General features: G+C 40.5%; 1 protein-coding gene across 3 annotated transcripts in view; it reads right to left on the bottom strand.

Annotated features, from left to right (window-relative positions):
• LOC122492004 (collagen alpha-4(VI) chain-like) overlaps window positions 1-21767 on the bottom strand; it is a 118951-nt gene that overhangs the window by 43775 nt on the left and 53409 nt on the right. For all 3 annotated transcript variants that reach the window (XM_043595428.1, XM_043595425.1, XM_043595427.1), the window contains exons 15-25: window positions 21219-21263; window positions 19227-19280; window positions 15896-15958; window positions 15510-15575; window positions 11448-11501; window positions 11295-11330; window positions 6135-6197; window positions 4320-4382; window positions 2927-2989; window positions 2339-2401; window positions 71-121 (exon numbers count right to left, since the gene is read on the bottom strand). In XM_043595428.1, coding sequence (XP_043451363.1) covers window positions 71-121; window positions 2339-2401; window positions 2927-2989; window positions 4320-4382; window positions 6135-6197; window positions 11295-11330; window positions 11448-11501; window positions 15510-15575; window positions 15896-15958; window positions 19227-19280; window positions 21219-21263 — 621 coding nt within the window. The remainder of the gene's footprint in view (window positions 1-70; window positions 122-2338; window positions 2402-2926; window positions 2990-4319; window positions 4383-6134; window positions 6198-11294; window positions 11331-11447; window positions 11502-15509; window positions 15576-15895; window positions 15959-19226; window positions 19281-21218; window positions 21264-21767) is intronic.

Below are 21767 nucleotides of genomic sequence, written 5' to 3' on the forward strand. Positions count from 1 at the left end.
TTATTCTAGTAAAATTAAAAACAAATCACCGTAGTAGTTAGTTCAGAATACCCTGTAAGATAACCCTCACCTTTTTTCCTTTTCTTCCCGGATGTCCATATCCATCTGGACCAGTAAGACCCTAAGAAAATGACACAAGATGAATGGTAGAGTCATCCAGATCAATACTGGTTGACAATATTATCTGAACCCTTGGATTAATCAGCAGTGCAAGGAAGTGGAGAAGGCAGAGGGGCTTGGTGGAGGCTTATACTGTATCATAGGATAAATCCTCGGCTACCTTTATAGGATAAGGAGAGGATAAGGATTTAAAACCTGAAAAGTATTTTTTTTTCAATTTTAACTTCTTCTTTAGCAAGATTCTGTACCTCACCAAAATGATGCCACAGATGTAGGGAGCCACATCACTGTACAAAATCCCTCTTGGGCTAAATTTCCTTTCTTTGCAGGGTAAAGTAACAAAGGAAGAAACTCTAGAATTTGGCAAATCTCTAGAGATAAATGCAGACTTACGGAGGAAAAGACTGGGATGGAGGCAATAGACTTTAGTGAATAAGTGCATAGGACGTATACCCAGACAGACCTGAATTTTCATTCCACTTCCAACACTGGTTGGAAGCAAGTTATTCTGGGGGGGGGAGGGGGGGGAGGGGGCGGTGGAGGTGATGATGGCAATGGTGGTGATCTTGGTCATGATGACAGTGTTCGTGGTGGAGGCAGTGATAGTGGAAGCAGAGGTGATGGTGATGACAACAATTATGAATATGTTCATGACACTACTGGGATCTTAGCATCTGTACATATACACAGTGAACTTCCTATGACAACGGGTAAATTCAGAACCTTTTAGGTGCACCTTGCTGAATGGACAAAAACTGCACCTAAACCAAGCAGTCAACTGAGGAGAACAATTTTAAGTTTTAAGCCACAAAGATCATTCCTATGGCCTAAGGGGGAAAAGCCTGAAACATTAGAAAAATGAAAAAGAATAAGATAAAGAAGATTGCCAAAGATGAATTGTTTGGGGACAAAAAAGATGCAAATGAGGTTCATTTGCTGCTCCTCCGTTTTCTCTCTGCTGAAGGACACACACAGCCTCGGGCACCTACAAATTTCAGAGATCCAAACCGCCTATCTTGGAGATAACCGCTTCTGACACTCCTGAAATGACACCTTCCAGAAAGGCATTGCTCCCCAGCTTCATCCGTCCCAAGGAGAGACCGGTAGAAACAACCTTTGTGTTATTTTAAACCAGGAAATTTTAATAAAGTGAAACAGCATTAACTTCATCACCCGAACTGAGAGTAGATGCAGAACACTACTTATCCCATATTCCTTTTGACAGTAATCTTGTTCTATTTTCTCCCCCTTGCACATTTAATTTTAAGCTTTTTGGCCTGCTTTTTTCTTCTCCCCTTGCTAACAAATGCAATTTCAATGTTGAGTGCAAAACAATGGCAGGGTGTTCCCACTGTTGATGAAAGAAATCTCAAACATAGGAGCTGCAGGAGAGACCACATTTCTCCCTATCATAAAGCTCATTCCAATAAAATGATGAATTGAAAATAGTCATAAAAAAACTAACTGGCTCTCATGTTCAGAGGGATGGCTAAGGTCTAAATGCAGAGCCCTGTCCCTGGGAGGATTATCTGTTCAAGTAAACCTTTGATGATCCTTGGTCTCCAAAGGTTATTTCTATGTTCTGGGTAATTGAGGCCATGCACTTAAAAGTTTGCAAGTCTGATTGCCTGTCTTATTTGTGTCCCTGGAAAAATTGTTTCATTGAACACATCTGTATTCCAAAAAATCTCAAATGCTTAGAAAACATCTTTGTCGGGGCGCCTGGGTGGCGCAGTCGGTTAAGCGTCCGACTTCAGCCAGGTCACGATCTCATGGTCCGTGAGTTCGAGCCCCGCGTCGGGCTCTGGGCTGATGGCTCAGAGCCTGGAGCCTGTTTCCGATTCTGTGTCTCCCTCTCTCTCTGCCCCTCGCCCATTCATGCTCTGTCTCTCTCTGTCCCAAAAATAAATAAACGTTGAAAAAAAAAATTAAAAAAAAAAAAAAAAAGAAAACATCTTTGTCAAACAGACGAGGCTCACTGGCGTATCCCTCTTCCACAACATGTGAGGAGGCAAAATAAATCCCAAGACATCTTTCGGTTCTTTATTTATGGGAGGAGTTTGAGAACCTTTGACTCTTTAGGGTCACAACAGCTCTGGCGATCATATCATATTTGCACCCCAAAATTCATCAGGAATATTCGAACTTTGTGTGAAACAAGAACAAATAACAAACAAGAAATTCAGCCGAGAGTCCAAAACAGAGAAGCCAGACTTACAGGTTGCCCTCTGAGTCCTTGTCGACCCCGTGGGCCTGTGGCTCCTGTGTCACCAAGATCTCCCTTTTGTAACAAAAGGTAAACATGAAGTTAATTTTTTCCTATGAGTTCATGCAGTTTTATGTCATTTTCCTTAGAGAGTTTACAGTCACACTTATTCAGGTCCTGTTGCCAACACCATACAGTCTAAGGTGAGTATCTTCCTCTGGACTTTGTTACACAGAGATTACTAACAAATATAGTGGAGATTTGGGCACTGAAAATTAGTGAAATGAGGTATATGGCATCCGTGACAGAATTTTATATTTTTCTGGCTTTTCCTAGGTGTGAATGTAGAGAACCCATATATTTATTTATTGATATGTCTTTGCCTAGTGATATAGGTGGCCGTCTATCTATCTTTCTATACGTCAGTCTATATGTCTTTCCTTCTCTGTATCCACTGTCCAACTATAAGGTATAGTCAATACCATCACCAATGATATCAAAAACTCACACTGGAAATGATCACATACGGAGAGATTCACATGAGAATACCCAACTTCCAAGAAAAAAAAAAAAAAAAAAGATGTGTTCTCTGACATTTACCTTCATTCCTGTTGGTCCCGCTTTCCCTTTTGAACCAACTGTCCCTGGAGGCCCAGGAATCCCCTACAACAAGACCACAACCAAAATCAACTCAAGGGCCACAAAGTTAACTCCCTGACTCTCTTGTTATTATTGAAATGGTCTGGAACTGGTAATATACTCATAAATCACCTTTAGTGTTTTATACAATTAATTGTATCCTTCAACATACAAAATGCTTCATATACACATTTAACGTCTGGGCTGGTGGTGGGGTGGGGGAGAAGGGGGGAGGCGTTCTATGTAAGAGGCCACATCTACCAAGCTCTGAGCACTGGAGCGATGATCTGGCTACTAGAGGGAAAAACGCCGTTTGATTAAGAGATCAGGAAGACAAACACCTAGACTTTCACCTACTCCAAACAGAAAATACTATCAAATGAGAATGAAAATAATACAATCAGTACAAGGCTAGACTTTTTCTTTTTTTTTCTTTTTTTTTTCTTTTTTTTTTTTTTAATTTTTTTTTTCAACGTTTTTATTTATTTTGGGGACAGAGAGAGACAGAGCATGAACGGGGGAGGGGCAGAGAGAGAGGGAGACACAGAATCGGAAACAGGCTCCAGGCTCTGAGCCATCAGCCCAGAGCCTGACGCGGGGCTCGAACTCCCGGACTGCGAGATCGTGACCTGGCTGAAGTCGGACGCTCAACCAACTGTGCCACCCAGGCGCCCCAAGGCTAGACTTTTTCTGATCGAGAGTCAATACGAACAGAACTAGGGCATAGGCCATCCTGGTGTTGCTATTTTGAATCTCCAGATCAAGACGCTTATCCCTAACTTAAACCATGCTGCTCAGAATTTAAGCTATGTCAAATGCTCCCATCATCAGGAAGCCACTCCTAATCATCTGTCTCAATGTGGTCTGACGCTTCTATGAACCACTGGGAGACTGGGTCAGGAGTAGAAGGGGCACTAGAAAGAACAAGTTGGAAGCCAAATCCACCATGTACCATCCCCATGACAAATCATTTTTAATCCCTTTGAGCCTCGGTTTCCTTATCTATAAAATTGGGATAGTAACGCTTCTTTTTATGCTTGTGAGGATCATATTGGCCGTTTATACCTCTGTACAGCTCTATTTTTCCTTGCACTATAGGTAAGTCATGATCAGTTTGTGTTAAACACCCTTGGGGCTCTAACCCAATCTCACTGATCACCATATTCCCACAATTTACCAGAATAGAAGGCGGTACAGCCAGTGATCAAGTTAGCTATTTCTAGAAACCCCTGATACCTACCAATTCCAGAACAAACAGTGTAGCTTTATGTTATTTATCCAGGAACACTCAGGTGTATGAATTGGCCACTGTTAATATGCAACTCTGCTGTAGTTTTTCGTTTTTCAAATGTACCTTAGCACCCAGTGAGCCTTTTGGTCCAGAATTTCCTGGTTGTCCTTGCCTTCCTCTTGGTCCCTGATTCAAAGATGACATTAGAATTCAATCAGTGTTTATGATCTATTTCCCATGTAACCACAAAGTCGCCTTGGTCACCGACGGGAGCACAAATCAAGGTGCCCTGACCCATCACTATCACATGTATCACACTTTATTCAGCAGCATCAGCACCAAAGCAACCCAGACTCACTCCATCTGAAGCACTGGATATGAGCCTTCAGCATCCATATTTGTGACCACCTCTGCAGTTGAATCTGATGAGCCCTAAAATCTCAGAACATTGCTTTTATATTTTAATACACCCAACTAGTTTTAAATCCTCAAAGGGGAATGAAAGGGGCTGCTGGGATATTGATCTCCTTTGAAAATTCAACCTTCTCTGTACACACACAAGAGCACATTTTGATTTTTTCAAGAACCAATAGGACCTTTAAGAAGCCTAATCACACTGGACACATTGCTGGGGAGTTACCCATTTTCTCCCCAATCTATTTTATTGTACTGATTTCAACACTAATTTTTCTCCAGCTTTTCTGAAAAAAAATGTTTTCCTATTAAAAGCATTTATCATGGCCTCTATACTCCTGGGTGAGGTATTGTAGTCATCTATTTAAACACAGCATCATACCCACATCCCAGTGGGAGGTGAAATTAAGGAGAGGTTTTATTGATTATCTTGCTCATGGTTCACAAAACAACATGTTCCCCTTGCATTCAGCAGTAGGATAGAGTGAATATAAAAGAGAAACCCAGGACACAACGGTGGCAGGGGGTCCAAATTTGAATTAAGCCAGCGATCAAAATAAAGGCAAAAATATATCTCTAGGTTGTTTTCCCCTATGTTCAGACACTTTTCTATCATAAAATAAATACAATCCCTAATTACACTTTGATTACCCATTTCTTCCTTTAGTACCTTTGTCAAGTCGAAAAACAACAGAAACCTTTCAAAGTTATCACCTGACGCTCATAGAGTTTTTAAGGTTATGGAGAATGATTCAATGTGTGAGTAAAATGTGTTGTTTTCAAGTTCTTCCACTTGATAGTTGGGAACAATTTGGCTTTTAAAAGAAAGATGCAGAACATGTTCCAGAAGGGTTTACAGAATGACAGATTTGGGTTATGCTTAGAAGATTCCAAAAGAACTGGACGGGGAAATTTAAATTTCCAGTTATCACTGAATCCGTTACAACACCCTGCTTGAGGGCAAGACTCTTCCTGGCCTTAACGTCCTTCCTGAAGGTCCCACGCCTATTAGCAAAGTGACTTATGTATTACAGATACTCAATAAACACTTCGCTGATTTTTTATGCCAAACTGAATAAAATTTTAATGAATTAAGTACTGTTTGAGTAAGTTCAATACGGTTTCAAAGGCAGTAATTAAGAGCACAGATTTGATAACTAGACTGCTTGAGTTTGAATCCCATCTTTATCATTTACTAACTGTGGGAGCTTGGCCACTTTACCTTACTTCTCTATCCCCCCCTCTACTTCTCTCTGTAAAATAGGGATAATAACCCCCCCCCTTAAAGGATTAAATGGGTTAATACAACTGCTTAAGGCCATATTTAAGACATCTTAAGAATTCACAAATATTGCTATTAGGGTTCAACCTGCCCAGGAGAGAGATACACAATCTGCTTGGGAAAGGCCCTGGAAAAGAGGTATCCAAGGCCATTCTGATATATGTTAAATCCCCATCCAAATATCTAAGTTATAATTTCAAACAAATATCCTTTAGCACTAAAATCAACTTCACTGATACAACCTGTGGGCCTGAGTATCCAAGCTCTCCCGGGTAACCCCGTTCACCGGATTCTCCACGCATACCCTGTTAAAATGAACAAAACTTAGTGAGTTCACCAGGCACCCTTAGGGTTCCTATTGAAGGCAGGCTTCCCTGCAATATGTCATTTGACAGCCACAAGAGAAAGATAAGAAAGATTTGATTGTCTGTGCTCAGTTCTGTTAGGATATGGAATGTGAGAAGATATGGGGGGAGGGGGCTCCACTTATGTTGCAAAGCCAGATTTTTTTTTCAGTTTTTGCATGACTCTTTCCAATGTCTTAGCTTAGTGATAGAAGAAAAACACCTTGTTTAAACAACTCAAGCTCCCATTTGACATAATAACGGGTTCCTCAAAGGCCATCCATTCCTTTTAAGGGATATGGGCTAAGTATTCACTGGTGTTAAGGACTCTTATCCCACGTGAAGGAACTCAGAATGTTGAACACAGCAACAAGCGGACCTTCTGGGGGAAGGCACATGAAGCACAAAGAGAAAGGGCAGAAACCTGACTTTAAAACCCTACGGGTTCTTGTGTGGCGCCTGGGTGGCTCAGTTGGTTAAGCGTCTGACTTTGGTCAGGTCATGATCTCACAGTTCGTGGATTTAAGCCCTGCGTCGGGCTCTGTGCTGACAGCTCAGAGCCTGGAGCTTGCTTCGGATTCTGTGTCTCCTTCTCTCTCTGCCCCTCCCCTGCTCATGCTCTGTCTCTGTCTCAAAAATAAATAAAACATTAAAAAAAAAAATTCTAAACCCTACGGGTTCTTGAAACAAAACCAAAAATAAACCCTACAGATTCTTACAGGATTAAGCTGGCTCTCTGAGCAAAGGGTGAGCCCTTAACAGAATTCGTCTAATAACTGACTTCATTTCTCCCTCGTATTAAAAGTTTCACTTCTACAGAGAAGATACATTTTCTAAGATTGAAGATAATACCCATTTTGTGAATTATTCTGCCTTCTTTTTCATGTTGCTCATGTGTCAGAAAGGCTACTAATTATTCATAGATTTGCAAAGAGAAAAAACCTTAAACTGAGAATTAATCACTGTGTAGGTCAATTTCTTGTGCTTATTAAGTTTTTTAAACTGTTCAGGTAAATGGGAAACACTCCTTTTTTTAAGTTTTTTTCTTAAATGTGCATTTATTTATTTATTTTTAATTTTTTTAACGTTTATTTATTTTTAAGACAGAGAGAGACACAGCATGAACAGGGGAGGGGCAGAGAACGAGGGAGACACAGAATCGGAAGCAGGCTCCAGGCTCTGAGCCATCAGCCCAGAGCTGATGCGGGGCTCGAACTCACAGACCGCGAGATCATGACCTGAGCTGAAGTCGGATGCTTAACCGACTGAGCCACCCAGGCGCCCCAGTATTTATTTATTTTTTATAGAGCATGTGAATGCACATGAACAGGGGAGAAGCAGAGACAGAGGGAGACAGAGAGTTCCAAGCAGGCTCCGCGCGGTCAGCACAGAGCCCAACATGGGGTTTGAACTCACGAACCATGAGCCAAAACCAAGGGTCTGATGCTTAACTGAGGCACCCAGGCATCCTGGGAAACACTTGTCTTTTTTTTTTTTTTTAATTTTTTTTTCAACGTTTATTTATTTTTGGGACAGAGAGAGACAGAGCATGAACGGGGGAGGGGCAGAGAGAGAGGGAGACACAGAATCGGAAACAGGCTCCAGGCTCCGAGCCATCAGCCCAGAGCCCGACGCGGGGCTCGAACTCACAGACCGCGAGATCGTGACCTGGCTGAAGTCGGACGCTCAACCGACTGCGCCACCCAGGCACCCCAACACTTGTCTTAATCATTATCGTTATCTTATTCTGCTCTTTAACAGTTGACTTCTAGATTTATGAACATAGCTAAGTTTTAAAAGGACTGTAGCTAGAAATTTTGAAATAGGTTGTGAAAATCTTTGCACATCACATTAGTGACATTCAGAGTGCAACATCCTGAAAACAACTTGGTTCTATACAGCCAAGTTCAAACTCTTGTTATACCTCCACGCTTGTACATTTATATTAAGGGAATCATTTCAGCAAAGCAAAAGCAAGAAAAAAACCCTGTAATACAGTTTTTCTTTTCATCACTAACCACAATATCTAACAGAAATTATCTAAATGCTTAACGTAAGAATAGTTTAGCAAATAGTTGTTCTTCTACAGAGTATGCTATAATATATTTAAATGATAATAGGATGATTTGGAAACAGAAAAGCAGACTATAAAATAATATATCCATTATAATAACTCTTACTATCTATCTCTTACAGGAAACACACAAACATGAAAATAATTGCAGGAAGCTAGTGAGCTTACACTTTAAAAATGATATTCTTTTTTAAAATTTTTTTAACATTTATTTTTTATTGAGAGACAGAGAGAGACAGAGCATGAGCATGGGAGGGGCAGAGAGAGGAGGAGACACAGAATACGAAGCAGGCTCCAGGCTCTGAGCTGTCAGCACAGAACCCGATGCGGGGCTTGAACTCACAAAACCGCGAGATCATGACCTAAGTCAAAGTCAGACGCTTAACCGACTGAGCCACTCAGGCACCCCTAAAAATGATATTCTTAATTAAAGTTTCCCCTTATTGCCAAAATAATCTATGCATTGCCTTGTCTGCCATAATACAATATTTTCCATAAACAAAATCTTATTTAAATTTTCAACATATTATACATCTTGTAGATGTCAGCATATCTAATTTTATAGACAGTAATGAGCCATATTTTCCCCAGATCCAAGGGATGCTGTAATCTGGAATTCAGCACCCTTGGAAACTATAATCTTCCAACATTACTTGCTCATCGTTAGCAAGTCACAGCCTCAAAAACATAAATGAATCTATGTGACCAATGTTCCAAGACTAGGTTAACTAGCAAACTACTGACATGTTAGTAGTCCGCTTCAATATGATTTTATCTCTTATTTAAAAAATCAAAGCTTGAATAGGAAAAAGAGCAGACAACTACAGGGATTCATCAAGATTACAATGTGTTAAATGGAGAGGTCTCCTATTAAAGACAGTAGTTTGCACACATTTTTCTCTGCTCCCAAAATAAGCGGTTACTGTTCCACAATCCTTCCCAATAAGAAAACAGAGCAGAGGCCCAAGCAGCAATCGGTCTGAATCAGAGCAGGAGGTCAGAAGGCCAGAAAGGAGAAATCCAAGAGAAATAAACCTGACATGTTTGAATATACTAGGAGGTTACTGGTTTTGTCAAAGAGCTTTATAATTAACTGGCAAAGTTAATTTACAAGCAAATGAGGGGAAAGAGTACCTCAGAGAAAATAAGAGTTACATAGCTGCAAATAATATTTACCTAGCAATCGTATGAACAATGAACTGTCTTGACCAAAAGTGGAGAAAGTAAGTATCTCGCAAGGATGAGTTGTGGGAAGTGTAAGAAGCAGATGGATAGGTTAAGAAAAATCTTTATCCCCCCCACAAGCAAGAAATCAATAGAACAACATCCCAAACTGAAAACCAAGAAATACCAAAGTAACCATGCTGTTTAGAAAAAGGGCAATTATACCAGAAGGACTTAGCCTGCAGTGAGTTGCTCCTGAAGAGCTGGGAAGAATGGACAGGGAGATAATGCAATCTGACTTCAAATGTATGCACAGGCTTCACTCTGATTTAAATTAAATTTAAAATAACACAGGAGATGGGGGCGGGGGAGCATGTAGGTGACCTGGTTGGTTAAGGTGTAACTCTTGATTTCCACTCAGGTCATGATCTCACAGTCATGAGATCAAGCACCGTGTTGGGCTCTGTGCTGACAGCGTGAAACCTACTTGGGGGTCTCTCTCTCTCCCCCACCCCTCTCTCTGTCTCTCAAAATAAACCTTAAAAAAAACCCACAGGAGATGAAGTGACATAGGGAAAGAAAAATAACCATGACTCAACTGAACAGAGAACCCACTGTTAATGGATATTTAGATAAACGATATGTAGTGTCACAAAAGAATTAAATGATTCAAAAGTAGGAAATTCCTTCCACTGCCTAGAGCCACTTAATTTCTCCAAAACAGTCTATTTCTGTCTGCCTTTTGGGGATAAAAACAGTAAGATAAAATGATAGTTCCAGACATTATTTATTTCATAAGCATTAAAACCAAATTAACAGGAAATATCTATTTAAGAACTTATTTCAAATCCTAACATTTTGTGAGAAAAAAACATTTCACTTGGTGTCAACAAAACTTGTTTGGATTTTTGAGACTTGAAATTTCTTAACATCCGTGCTTTTCCAACACTGTTGTTATAAAGACACAGGAGTCACATCTTCTTTGTACCTCGGAGGTGATTGCCCAACACACACACACACACACACACACACACACACACACACACACACTTGGGCTCAGAGTTGACATAAATCAATCTGTGATTTTCCTCCATCACTAAATCAGGACGATGCTAGAAAAAATAATACCAGCAGAGCACGACCACACTGTATTAGAGAGAAGTCTACACAATAAACTTATTTTGTAAAAAAATTCCAAAAGGATCCTGATCTTTGGATTTGAATCCAGCTCTACCAATTATTATTAGTATGTGGCCTCTGACAAGTTTTGCTAAACCATATTTTCTCTCTTATTCATAAAAGGGAACCAATGATGCTCATAACTCTGAGGGTTGTATAAAGGTTTACAGAAGGTGATAAAAATAAGGTCTAATGCAGTGACTGGTGCTGGATAATTGCTTAGTAAAATACAATTCCCCCACAGAGATATCCCCTTATCCCACCCTCTAATCGCATCCTTCCCATTTGGATAAATGGTAAAAGCTCGATCTTTTTCCTTCATTTAGGGACCATGCAATCCCCTTAAGCACTCATAGGAAGCCCTACTTCTTTACATGGAAAAATCATTATTTCAGAGGTAAAACCATTTTTCACTAAGGTATTAGCTTCTTTTCAATCTAAATGAAATATTCCAGGTTGGAGGGGAAGCAGGGAACCATACAAACTTTGTCTTCTTCGTGGAAAAGGTCCCATGAAAACCTCTCAGTGATCTTCCTGCAATCTCAGACAGCCCAGCCAGCACTCCCCTTGACCTCAGAGAGAACTCTTTAAAGTAGCCATACGTGCAGAACGTAAAGCAAGTCTTTGCGGAAAGCACTGACCTCCAGCCCTGGCACACCGCGTCTTCCTCTTGACCCCTAAGAACAGAAGCGAAGCAAAGACCTTAGAGAAAGAAACAACCCAATTTTCACCCCAGCCTACCTCACTCTTCCACAAAAGCAAGTGAAATTCAACCCAAGAGTGGTTATAGTTACCTGAGGGCCAACATTTCCAGGTTCCCCCTGAGGTCCGTCAAAACTAGACCTTCCCTGAAAAGGAAGAAGTAAAGGGAATATAAGTTTCGATGTCTACATCCTTCTGGATTTACTCTTCAGACATGGGCTCTCTAATACAGAAGCCACTAGCTACATGTGGCTATTAATTTTAAATTCATTAAAATTAAATTAAAATTTTAGCTTCTCAGTTATACTCGGCTCATTTCAAGTGTCCAGTAACTACACGTGGCCAGTGGCTACCATATTAGCACAGATATAAAATATTTGATCTCAAAAAGTTCTGTGGGTCAGCGCTTCTCTAGAAGCAAACGGATTAATTCTGGTGTTCTAAAATATCCGCACTGTAGGCAGCCTCCCCCAAAGATTGTTCATGTGACAACTCTTCAGGGTTCATCGTGCTGCGACAGTAGTCATACACGTTTCCCCAATGAGCTATGCTTAATATTTGAAAAATACTGGGATTTCCCTTTCTACCCATCCTATAGGTACAGAGTGGCAGACAGAACCAGAAGGTAGATGAACGTGTCTCTGCACATGTGGAGCGATCAGTATGCACAGATGATGATGGAGGGAGAGGTTTTACACACAGTCACGATGAGGAAGCTTTGTGCTGCTCTCACTTCTTTAAGCCCAGAAGCGGGAAAATAAATGGTGTCCAGAGAAAAAAATGAGTCCATCTTTCAGGAGAAACAGAAACTACCTTGGATGCCAAAGAGGGACATTTCAGTTACTCAGTAAAGTCCCATGCCAACTCAGTAAGAACACAGAAACAGGGTAAGAATGTGAAATACAGAAATAAAAGCATTTGTGCAAAGCTGTTCTTCCAACGGTTACTTATGATAGATTAGATTCGAAAACAATATAAATATTCCACAACATGGAAGGAAGTGTTGATTAAATTATGGTAGGAACACTTATTGAAATAGTATGCAACAATTACAAATTACGTTTATCAAAAGTTTATAAAGGAGAAAAAATGTGTTATAACATTCTTTTCAAGTATATTAAATTTGCTGAAAGAATAATTTATCCCAAATACGGAGAAAGAGAAAATGACAGTTCCTCATTTCTTTATATTGTACTAGAACATTTTTTAATAAGCCAATGGGATCCTTATTTGACTTTCTCAGGGAAAGTAATTGCATCACCAAGTTAGGAAAGTTCTGTAAACTTACTTTTTTTCTTGGTTACTGGAACTATTCATTTTTTTCTTTACATTTTACATCCTGTATTCCCAAATATCTATAGTGTTACTTTTACTGTAAAATTTTTTTTAAATATAGTAGGCTGTATGAGAAACGAGGCTTTAGACAAGGCACTCTAACAACTGGTCTAGATATAAAAAAGATTCTTTTTTTTTTTTAATTTTTTTTTTCAACATTTATTTATTTTGGGGACAGAGAGAGACAGAGCATGAACGGGGGAGGGGCAGAGAGAGAGGGAGACACAGAATCAGAAACAGGCTCCAGGCTCTGAGCCATCAGCCCAGAGCCCGACGCGGGGCTCGAACTCACGGGCCGCGAGATCGTGACCTGGCTGAAGTCGGACGCTTAACCGACTGCACCACCCAGGCGCCCCAAAAGATTCTTTCTTAAAACATTTATCATTTTCTCACTTCAATAGTAGACAGTTTTTTGCAGCCAGTGTAGCAAAGGAGTCATTTGGGCAGATGTTGGAATCATTGGGTAAAAGACTGTCGGGAAACAAGAAATTTACAATCTGAGTATCACTGCCAGATTACTTGATCATTACAAAGAGGGAAAAAGTGTGTTTACAATGGCTAAGTCTCGTGAACAGCATCTGAATCAAGTGACCAAATTAATGTACCAGTAATGAGACAGCCAGACATAGTTTCTCTCCTGGTGACTGAGAAGGCTACAGCCTTACTTAATCTCCTGAAAAAAAAATATTTAAACTGAATCTTATCATGAGGAAACAATCAGTCAAATCCTAACTGAGGGATGTTTGGCAAAATAACTGGTCAGGAACGCCCATGTCACGGAAACAAAGGACTGGACAACAGCTGTGACTGAGGGATACTACTGAGGCAAGACAACTAAATATACCACACAGTCCTTGATCAGCGCTCAGATCTTAGGCATCAGCATGTGTTTTGCACTGAGCCTTTACAGAAGCAGCCCGCACCCCAAGCAGCGAGAGGCCCCGCCAAGCTCCTTCCCTGGGGACCACACTCAGCATCTCAGCATCCAGCTGCCATAGCTTTGAACTCTGGGAGCATCCCTGCATCTCAATTTATTTGCTCATCCCTTAGCAAGATGTGTCCTAAGGTATCAGAGAAGCCTAGAAGTTATTTGGGGGGGTCTTGGAACACTCAAATATGTTTCCATATAAATTAATGGTAATTGTTTCTTCGCTGACTCCATTTCCGCTTCTGATTGGTTTCAGAGGAACTCTCTGCTTTCGCACAGCCAAGAAAACTTGTACCGAGGAAAGATTGCCCCCTAGAGGTCTATCTTCTAATGGCACTTACCAACCTAGAATTTCAGCATTCCCAGCTATCGGCTTGTATAATTTGTGAGAGTGACTTCTATTACCCAAGTCTATTCAAAGAATATTTAGCAACCTTCTTTGAGCTCGGAATGGGAGTAGAAACCATGTGGAACACAAGTTCACTGTTACATGGCACCACCTCAGAGGGTTCCAATTTTTGTTTGCACACACAATTCAGGGATCTAATGTTCTAAGTTAACCCTCAGCTGAAGTCAGTGATGGAGACCTCTGAAAACTGAGAGCATGGGACTTTCCCCATGGCTGGGGTGCTGTGATGCACACAGTACTGGACAGTTTGTATAGAGGCCTGAGTTCTTTCCAGCTGTAAAACCATGAGCAAACCATGGAATCAAAGCTCAATTTATATGCCTTCCTTCCCATGACGCCCATTAACTCATGGGAAATTTGAAATGGTTTTTCTAACCTTCCCACCTTATAGATGAGGGAACTGGGACCCAGATGGGTTAAGGGTTGCTTCTCTTTGCTCAATTCTATAACTGATTGGCTATTCACAGGGCTCTCCAATCTCAATTCACCCAAGAGAACCCTCTCAATGGAGTTTGTCCAAAATAACTGTAATTCACAACAGGATGAGAAATTCTTGCAGCAAGGAGTTACAGTTTTCTCCCATAGCTACATAATAATGATCTTGTTACAAACTGGATTTTACACAGGACCTGGCCATCTACAAAATGGATGCAACCGAGTCACAATTCAGGGAAAAGAATCAACATCCTAAGGCTTTGTCAAAGGAGGCAAACTGGAGTTCAAAGGAAATAGAGGTTGCTTTACAGTTATAAACATTTTGCTGTGCAGACCTTGTTTCTGGAAATTTGGAATGACAAGATGTGAGGACTGAGGCACTGGGGGTAGTCATCTTTCAGTCATGCATTTTAATAACCAGGACATCAAAAAAAATTCTAAAGATGGCTTCCAATCAGCAGCATTTGCAAAGTGAACAAGTCTTTTTCCTTTGGTGCTACCTTCTGTCATAACACTTCCAGTTTTCAAAACCAGATAAGGAGCTTATCTCTACAACTGGCTACTACTCGATTCACATCAGTCAACAATGGCAGTGGTGGAAAGCAAGTCAACAGTGTAATGTCCTGACCGTCTTTTGAATCAAGGCATCATGATGACCTTGGAGAATTTTTAAACTGCAAAGATCTTAGGCATCACGGAGCCTGATGCTTTCACTTTCGAGGTGAAGAAACCAAGCACAAAAGACATAAAGTAACCTGTATTGCTAGTGTTGTGGGAAATGAGATTTTTTTCAAGATAAAAAGAAACCACAAGACAAGGATGCAAGAATATAAGGATATAACTGGGGATTAGCATTCGGAGCTCTTGTCTCCATGGGCAGTGGAGTCCCAGAGGTTTGCTCCCTAGTTTTCAGTGCTGATCCAACCAGAGTGCTCTAGCCTTCCTCACCAACTAGAATTTCCAACCGCCCCCCGCACCCGCCCCAGCCCCACCTCCACCCCACCCCCCCATGTACCAATATCACCAAGTCAACAGAGGTGATCTTACCTGATGTCCACGCCTTCCTTTTTCTCCCTTAGGGCCTTGGATGAAACTATCTGCTCCAGGATCCCCCTGAGAAAAGAAAAGGTTGCTTACCTCAAATGGACAGAAAAGATAGGAAAAGAAATTACAGGAAGTATGATTTTTTAAAGGCATCAAAGTGTACCTTTTTAATTGTCTGATTTTGCTTAGAAATCCCAAATACCCAATGCAATTAAAGTTGCAAACTCTTTAAGAACCCAAATGTTCTATAAGATGGATCTCCTCACAAATCTCTTATTTGTTGCAGTGCTGAGACAGGCTGAACAGATGCCTCATTAATGAATAATTAATTGCTCTCTGACTTTGTGTCTAAGCAAACTGTTTATAAGGCCCTGGATTAAAGCACTCACAGGATCTCCCCTTAACCCAGGCTCTCCACGCTTTCCAGGTGGTCCAGGTGGTCCCGTCAAGCCCTGAAATCACAGGGGGAAAAATGTGTCACATTAAAAGATCATCTATTGCCCAAAGGAAAGAGAACATTAAGAGGCAAAATGAGAATCACATTAAAAGAGCAATTTAGTACTTGAACTTTAAAGCATTTGCTGCCCAAGAGGTGAGGAGGAGATGAAGAAAAGAACATACTTTTACTGGAAATCTCTGATATATGTGGCCCTAAGTATGCATGACCTCACCGTAGGTATGTGAACCCTTACAACTCAGGAATTACATACTGCATGCAAGGAACCTAAGGCTCAGCAAAGTTGGACCCAGTTGTCCCTACCACCAAATTCCTAATCTTTCCACATCTCCCTGATACTCTTACACAGAAACACACATGAGAAGAAGAAGGTGGTCTCTACCACAAATGTGGGCAGCACTGGCACAGCAAGATCTCATGAAAAAGAGGCAAATGAGAGAAAAATGCTTCTGGAGCTCCTACTGTAGAAGGGGAACCAGTGAAGTGAAGCAATTTGCCATAAGACTATGACATGATAAACAAATGGTTGCCTCTCTTAAAAATCTGTGGTTACTGGTACTCTCTCTGTGTAGTAGTTCCTACAGAGCCACGGCGTCAGGGAGAGCCCCCACCCCAGGAACCTTCCTCAAATGGGGTTATGTGCCTGGTTCTAGAGGGTATATGCCACACTCTGAGGACAGTGGAGTGGGACCCATCTCTGAGATATGGTTCTCCGACACACAGGGAATGGAATGTTCTCTAGGCTCTAAAAACAGCCACCTCATAATGTTACTCCTCCTTACCTCTTTCCTGGCCTCATATAATGGTAAAAGGGAGTTAGTTAATTCTAAATTCCAACCCTACTGTCCAATTTACTAGCTAGGTGAATTTTTTTGACTTCTCTAAGATGTGAAATAGATATACCCATTTTATCAAGCTGTTATAGAGATTAACATATAGCATTAACATATAACATATAACATTAACATATAACATTATAGACTTCTCATTTGTCAAATAGATATACCCATTTTATCAAGCTGTTATAGAGATTAAATGGAATAATAAATTAAAATGCTGAATACAGAGGCTGGCATTTGGTTCTTATCATGATGTGCCCAACTTCCAGTCCTTCCTTTTTCTGACCCAGAAAATCCCAAATTCCTCACCATGGCACTACATTGACTCCAACTTGCCCTTCCAGACTTTCTTCCCACTCTTTTTTTTTAAGTTTATTTATTTTTGACAGAGAGAGAAATAGCATGCATGAGCTAGGGAGGGGCAGAGAGAGAGGGAGACACAGAATACAAAGTAGGCTCCAGGCTCTGAGCTGTCAGCACAGAGCCTGATGTGGGGCTCGAACCCACGAGCCATGAGATCATGACCTGGGTCAAAGTCGGATGCTTAACGACTGAGCCACCCAGGCGCCCCTCTTCCCACTCTTTATACCTTTTATCTCACCCTCCACTCCTGTGGACTTGGAATCATTGTTTGTCCAAACTCACACTGAGCTCCGCTAACTCTAAGCCTTTCCTTTTTCTTTGCCTGGAATTGCGTGTCTTAACAGGGCTGTGTGTCTCCCTCACAGAGGTCTATGAAAAATGCCTTGATTTCCTGTACTCCCTGGAATGTCAGGGTCCTCTCCTGCCTTGGGCACCATGATCAATTACCACAGGACCTTAGTATGGAAGACTGACCTCTTGCCCCTTTCCCTCCTCCTTTACCATCTGGTTGTTACTCATCTTTCAAATTTCATGCCATCCTCACTCCCTTGATGAAGCCTTCCTGAATACACACAGTCTGGATCAGATCCCCGTCATTTATCTGTCCTTCATATCCTTATCTCAGCCATAACCTTACAGCTACTTTGTGATTATTTCATTAATATCTTTCAGTCCTCACAGAGGCCAGTTTTGAGGCACAGAACCCATGCCTGTCTTGTTCCCCATTCTAAAATCATACCTGGATTACAATAGGTAGATACTCAGCAAATTTTTATTATTGTTCAGATGAAGAAATGCCGCTCTAGTTTAGATTCTTCTCCAAGTCACTATACTCCCATTGATTCTTTATTTACACCATTCTTACAACCTTTATCTTATCCTATCTTGGATTATAGTTCTTCCTGTACAAATCTTATCTCCTATACTGTGAATAAGCTCTTTGTTGGTCACAACCATGACTTATTTATCTTTGAACCCTTCTTTGTATCTAGCAAAACACTCTACAGGTAGGAAGACTTTGACAGGTGTTTGTAGAATTTAACTAAATTCAATGGAAGCTGAAGGCTCTCCAGTCTTGAAAGAAATGTGGTGTCCCCCACCTTCTCTAAAATCGAATCCACAAATTGCACGTTATCGATTAAACCTCCCTCAATAAAAAAACATTTCTTGTGACTCCCTGCTTTACTTATTGGGAAATCAATCCACACCTTGGGGTAAAAGTATTACTCTAATTGCATGAGGGGTCCCCAAAATAAAAAAAAAGAACAAAAGTAAATAAAATTTACCTCCCCTCCCCCCTTATCTAATCCAATCAATCGACAGAAGCTGACTATAACAGTTCTGAGATGGATCCTTCAGACTGGATTTCATAATCTCTTAGTAATGTCTGCAGTGGGCATAGGGATCTGCTTTCCCTTGCATAGAAACATAATTACCAGCATGAGGCAGTGAATAGTCCCTGTCAAGCAGATAGTGCAAATAATGTACATGAGAAGGATGTAGAGAAGGGAGAGAGCAAGCACTACAGGCTGACATGGTCAAGGAGGGTGTCCTGAGGAGGAAAGAGAGGAGCTGGAAATTGGAGAAAAACTGATATTCAAATAAGCCCTGAAGACGGAGGCAGGGAAAAACCACTCCAGGATGGGGTGCCTGGGACGAGCTAAGACACAGCGGTGGGCATGCACAAGAAATCTTCAGGGTACAATGAGTAGTACAATCTGATTGGGAAGGACCCTTCTGGACTGAGAGTAATGAAGGTCGTGGCTGAGAGGCCTGGGGTGTGGGACTGGATCACTGGTGACAGGGAGTTTTGCAAAGCCCATGAGGTAGGACGCAGTGATTACTGTTCCAAAGGCTAAGTAACTGGATTTTTATCACTCATTTCACTAGCAGCACAGGAGGGTCTCAACTAAAGACTCCAAAAAGATAATATTTATTGCCCTTTAACTCCCGATCTAGAACTTAAACCATTAGAGGATTCTTTCCCAGAACTTAAACATAAACTATCAAGGTCAGTTTATGCAACAGAAATATGAGAGAAGAATAATTCTCACACTTTACCCGATTTCCTCTATTTCCTTTTTCTCCAGATGACCCCGGGGCTCCACGATTACCCTAGAAAAAGAAATATACAAAGAAGCTTTGTATATCAGGTCACAGTGGGAACTTTTTCCATGTAGTTTCACATTCTAGCCAAGAGCAGAAAGGTTACCATTCTCCTTGTATGTGACAGACTAGATGCCCTTTGAAAATCATATAAAATTCCATATAGCAAAGTTTAAAATATTTTATATACATTAATGAGCTGATAAAGAACAAGAGAAAGTCTTAGAGTTCAGAGTAAAGGGAAAGTAGAAATCCAGAGAAGTAATAGCCATTGGCCATCCTGAGGAGCTCTAGTCACTCTGTGAGTTGAGGAAAAACCAAAACCTCATCATTTACTTTAAAGTGATCTCAGGAGGAAGTGCCCAAGTACGTGGCAGAAGCAAATAACCTCAATTCAGGCCTTAAAGACTTCTCACAGCTGAAGTTCAATCAAAAATGAGTTTAAATCAAAAGTCATCATACACGTGAGGGAGACACCATGGCGGCGACGCCAGTAGAAACCACAGGCAACAAAATCAGACTTGCAATGACTATAGCTGTTGGAATTATCATATGCAGAATATAAAATAAGTATTTTTAATACATTTAAATAGGTAAAAAAAGAATGAGTAAAATAACAAGCAACTGTTAAAAGAGAGAGAGAGAGAGAGACACCAAGCAGAACTGAGAAAGATAGAACTTCTTGAAGTGAAAATCAGAATAAATGAAATTAAAAATCCAATGGACAGGTTAAATGGTATATTAGACACAAGTGACATAAGGATTAATGAACTTGAAACTGAAGAAAGTGTTCAGAATGCAGCACAGGAAGACAAACAACACATGAAAGGGAGATTAAGAGACATCAGGACAAATTTCTTCCAAAAACAGGTAATAGAGAAAATGGGAAGGATAAAAACTTCAAAGTAAGAATTTGCTAAGGAGTTTCCAAAAACGATAGAAGGCACAAATGCTCAGATTAAAAAACCTAACAAGTCCCAAGCAGTATAAATAAAAAGAAAGCCACACCTGGACACATCATATTGAAACTACAGAACACTAGAAAGAAGGGGGAAATTTTTTTTAATTCACATCCAAGCTACTTAACATATAGTATAATAATGATTTCAGGAATAGAATTTAGTGATTCAAAACTTGCATATGACATCCAGTGCTCATCCCAACAAGCGTCAGTGGCCCAATGGCCCCTTGCCCGTTTAGCCCATCCCCCCTCCCAACACCCCTCCAGCAACCCTCAGTTTGTTCTCTGTATTTAAGAGTCTCTTATACTCTGTCTCCCTTTCTGTTTTTATCTTATTTTTGCTTCCCCTAGAAGGGGAAATTTTTAAAGCAATATAATATTTTTTGTTAAGACTGCTGACAAAGGAACAATAATTAGTTTGACAAATAACTTCTTAACAGCAATAATGAAAGACAGAAGACAACAGAAGCCAGAAGACTATGAAATGACATTTTCTAAGTGCCAAAAGAAAGTCATTATTTCCCCAAGAACTATCTTACAAGAAAAATTGTAAAATAAAGAGATTTTTAGAGAAACAAAAACCAAAGTTTATAAACTTCATCAAAGGAAATTCCAAAAGTGGTACCTCAGGCAAAAGACACAGGATCTTTCATGTTCTTTTGAAGGCATCAGTGAAAGTAACAAATAAGGGTAAAGCTAGATGAGCAATGACTAAATAAAATAATAACAACAACTAAGTGATAGACTTGAACAAAACTGAATGGAAACAAAATACTGAACAATAATATGTATTACAGAAGGCAGTTGATTAGAGCTAAGTTTCTAAGGTCCTTATATTCTGAGGATAAGGAAAAATAATAGATTCACTTAAGACTTTGTTGAGTATGCATGCTAACGTTTCTAGGCTATATCGGGGAAAATATAAATAGAGAGTATAAATGCCAAACTAGTAGAGGGAGAAACATAGAATGAGAAACTTTCTATACCTGTTCCCCATCCAAGCCATCAGCGCCTTGGTCACCAGGATCTCCCTGTGGAGCAAAGGAAGATAAACTATCGAAGAAAAGAGGACCAGGGGTACATGACTACTGCTTTGATGTTGATATCCTTGCTAATATTTTTTTTTAGTCTGTAGAAGAGTCTAGACCTTCCGAAATGACATTTATATGCTGCATTCACATACTAAAAAACAATGATTATACACTGTTTTCCCTGACAGTTTTAAGTGCTAAAGGGGGGAAAAAAAGATTAAAAAAAAAAGAAACTCAAAATTCAAATGGGTATAAAGACTTCTTTTTTCCACTTTTGCACGGGGAACAAGTAGTCACTCTTTCAAAAGACTGGATAAAACATTTCCCACTGGTTGTCTACATGTTAAAGATGGTCCGGGGCGCCTGGGTAGCTCAGTCATTAAGCATTTGACTTCGGCTCAGGTCATGATCTCACAGTTTGTGAGTTCAAGCCCCACGTTGGGCTGTGTGCTGACATCCCAGAGCCTGGGGGCTGCTTCGGATTCTGGGTCTCCCTGTCTCTCT

Source organism: Prionailurus bengalensis, chromosome C2, assembly GCF_016509475.1.
Source record: "Prionailurus bengalensis isolate Pbe53 chromosome C2, Fcat_Pben_1.1_paternal_pri, whole genome shotgun sequence".
Lineage (NCBI taxonomy): Eukaryota > Metazoa > Chordata > Mammalia > Carnivora > Felidae > Prionailurus > Prionailurus bengalensis.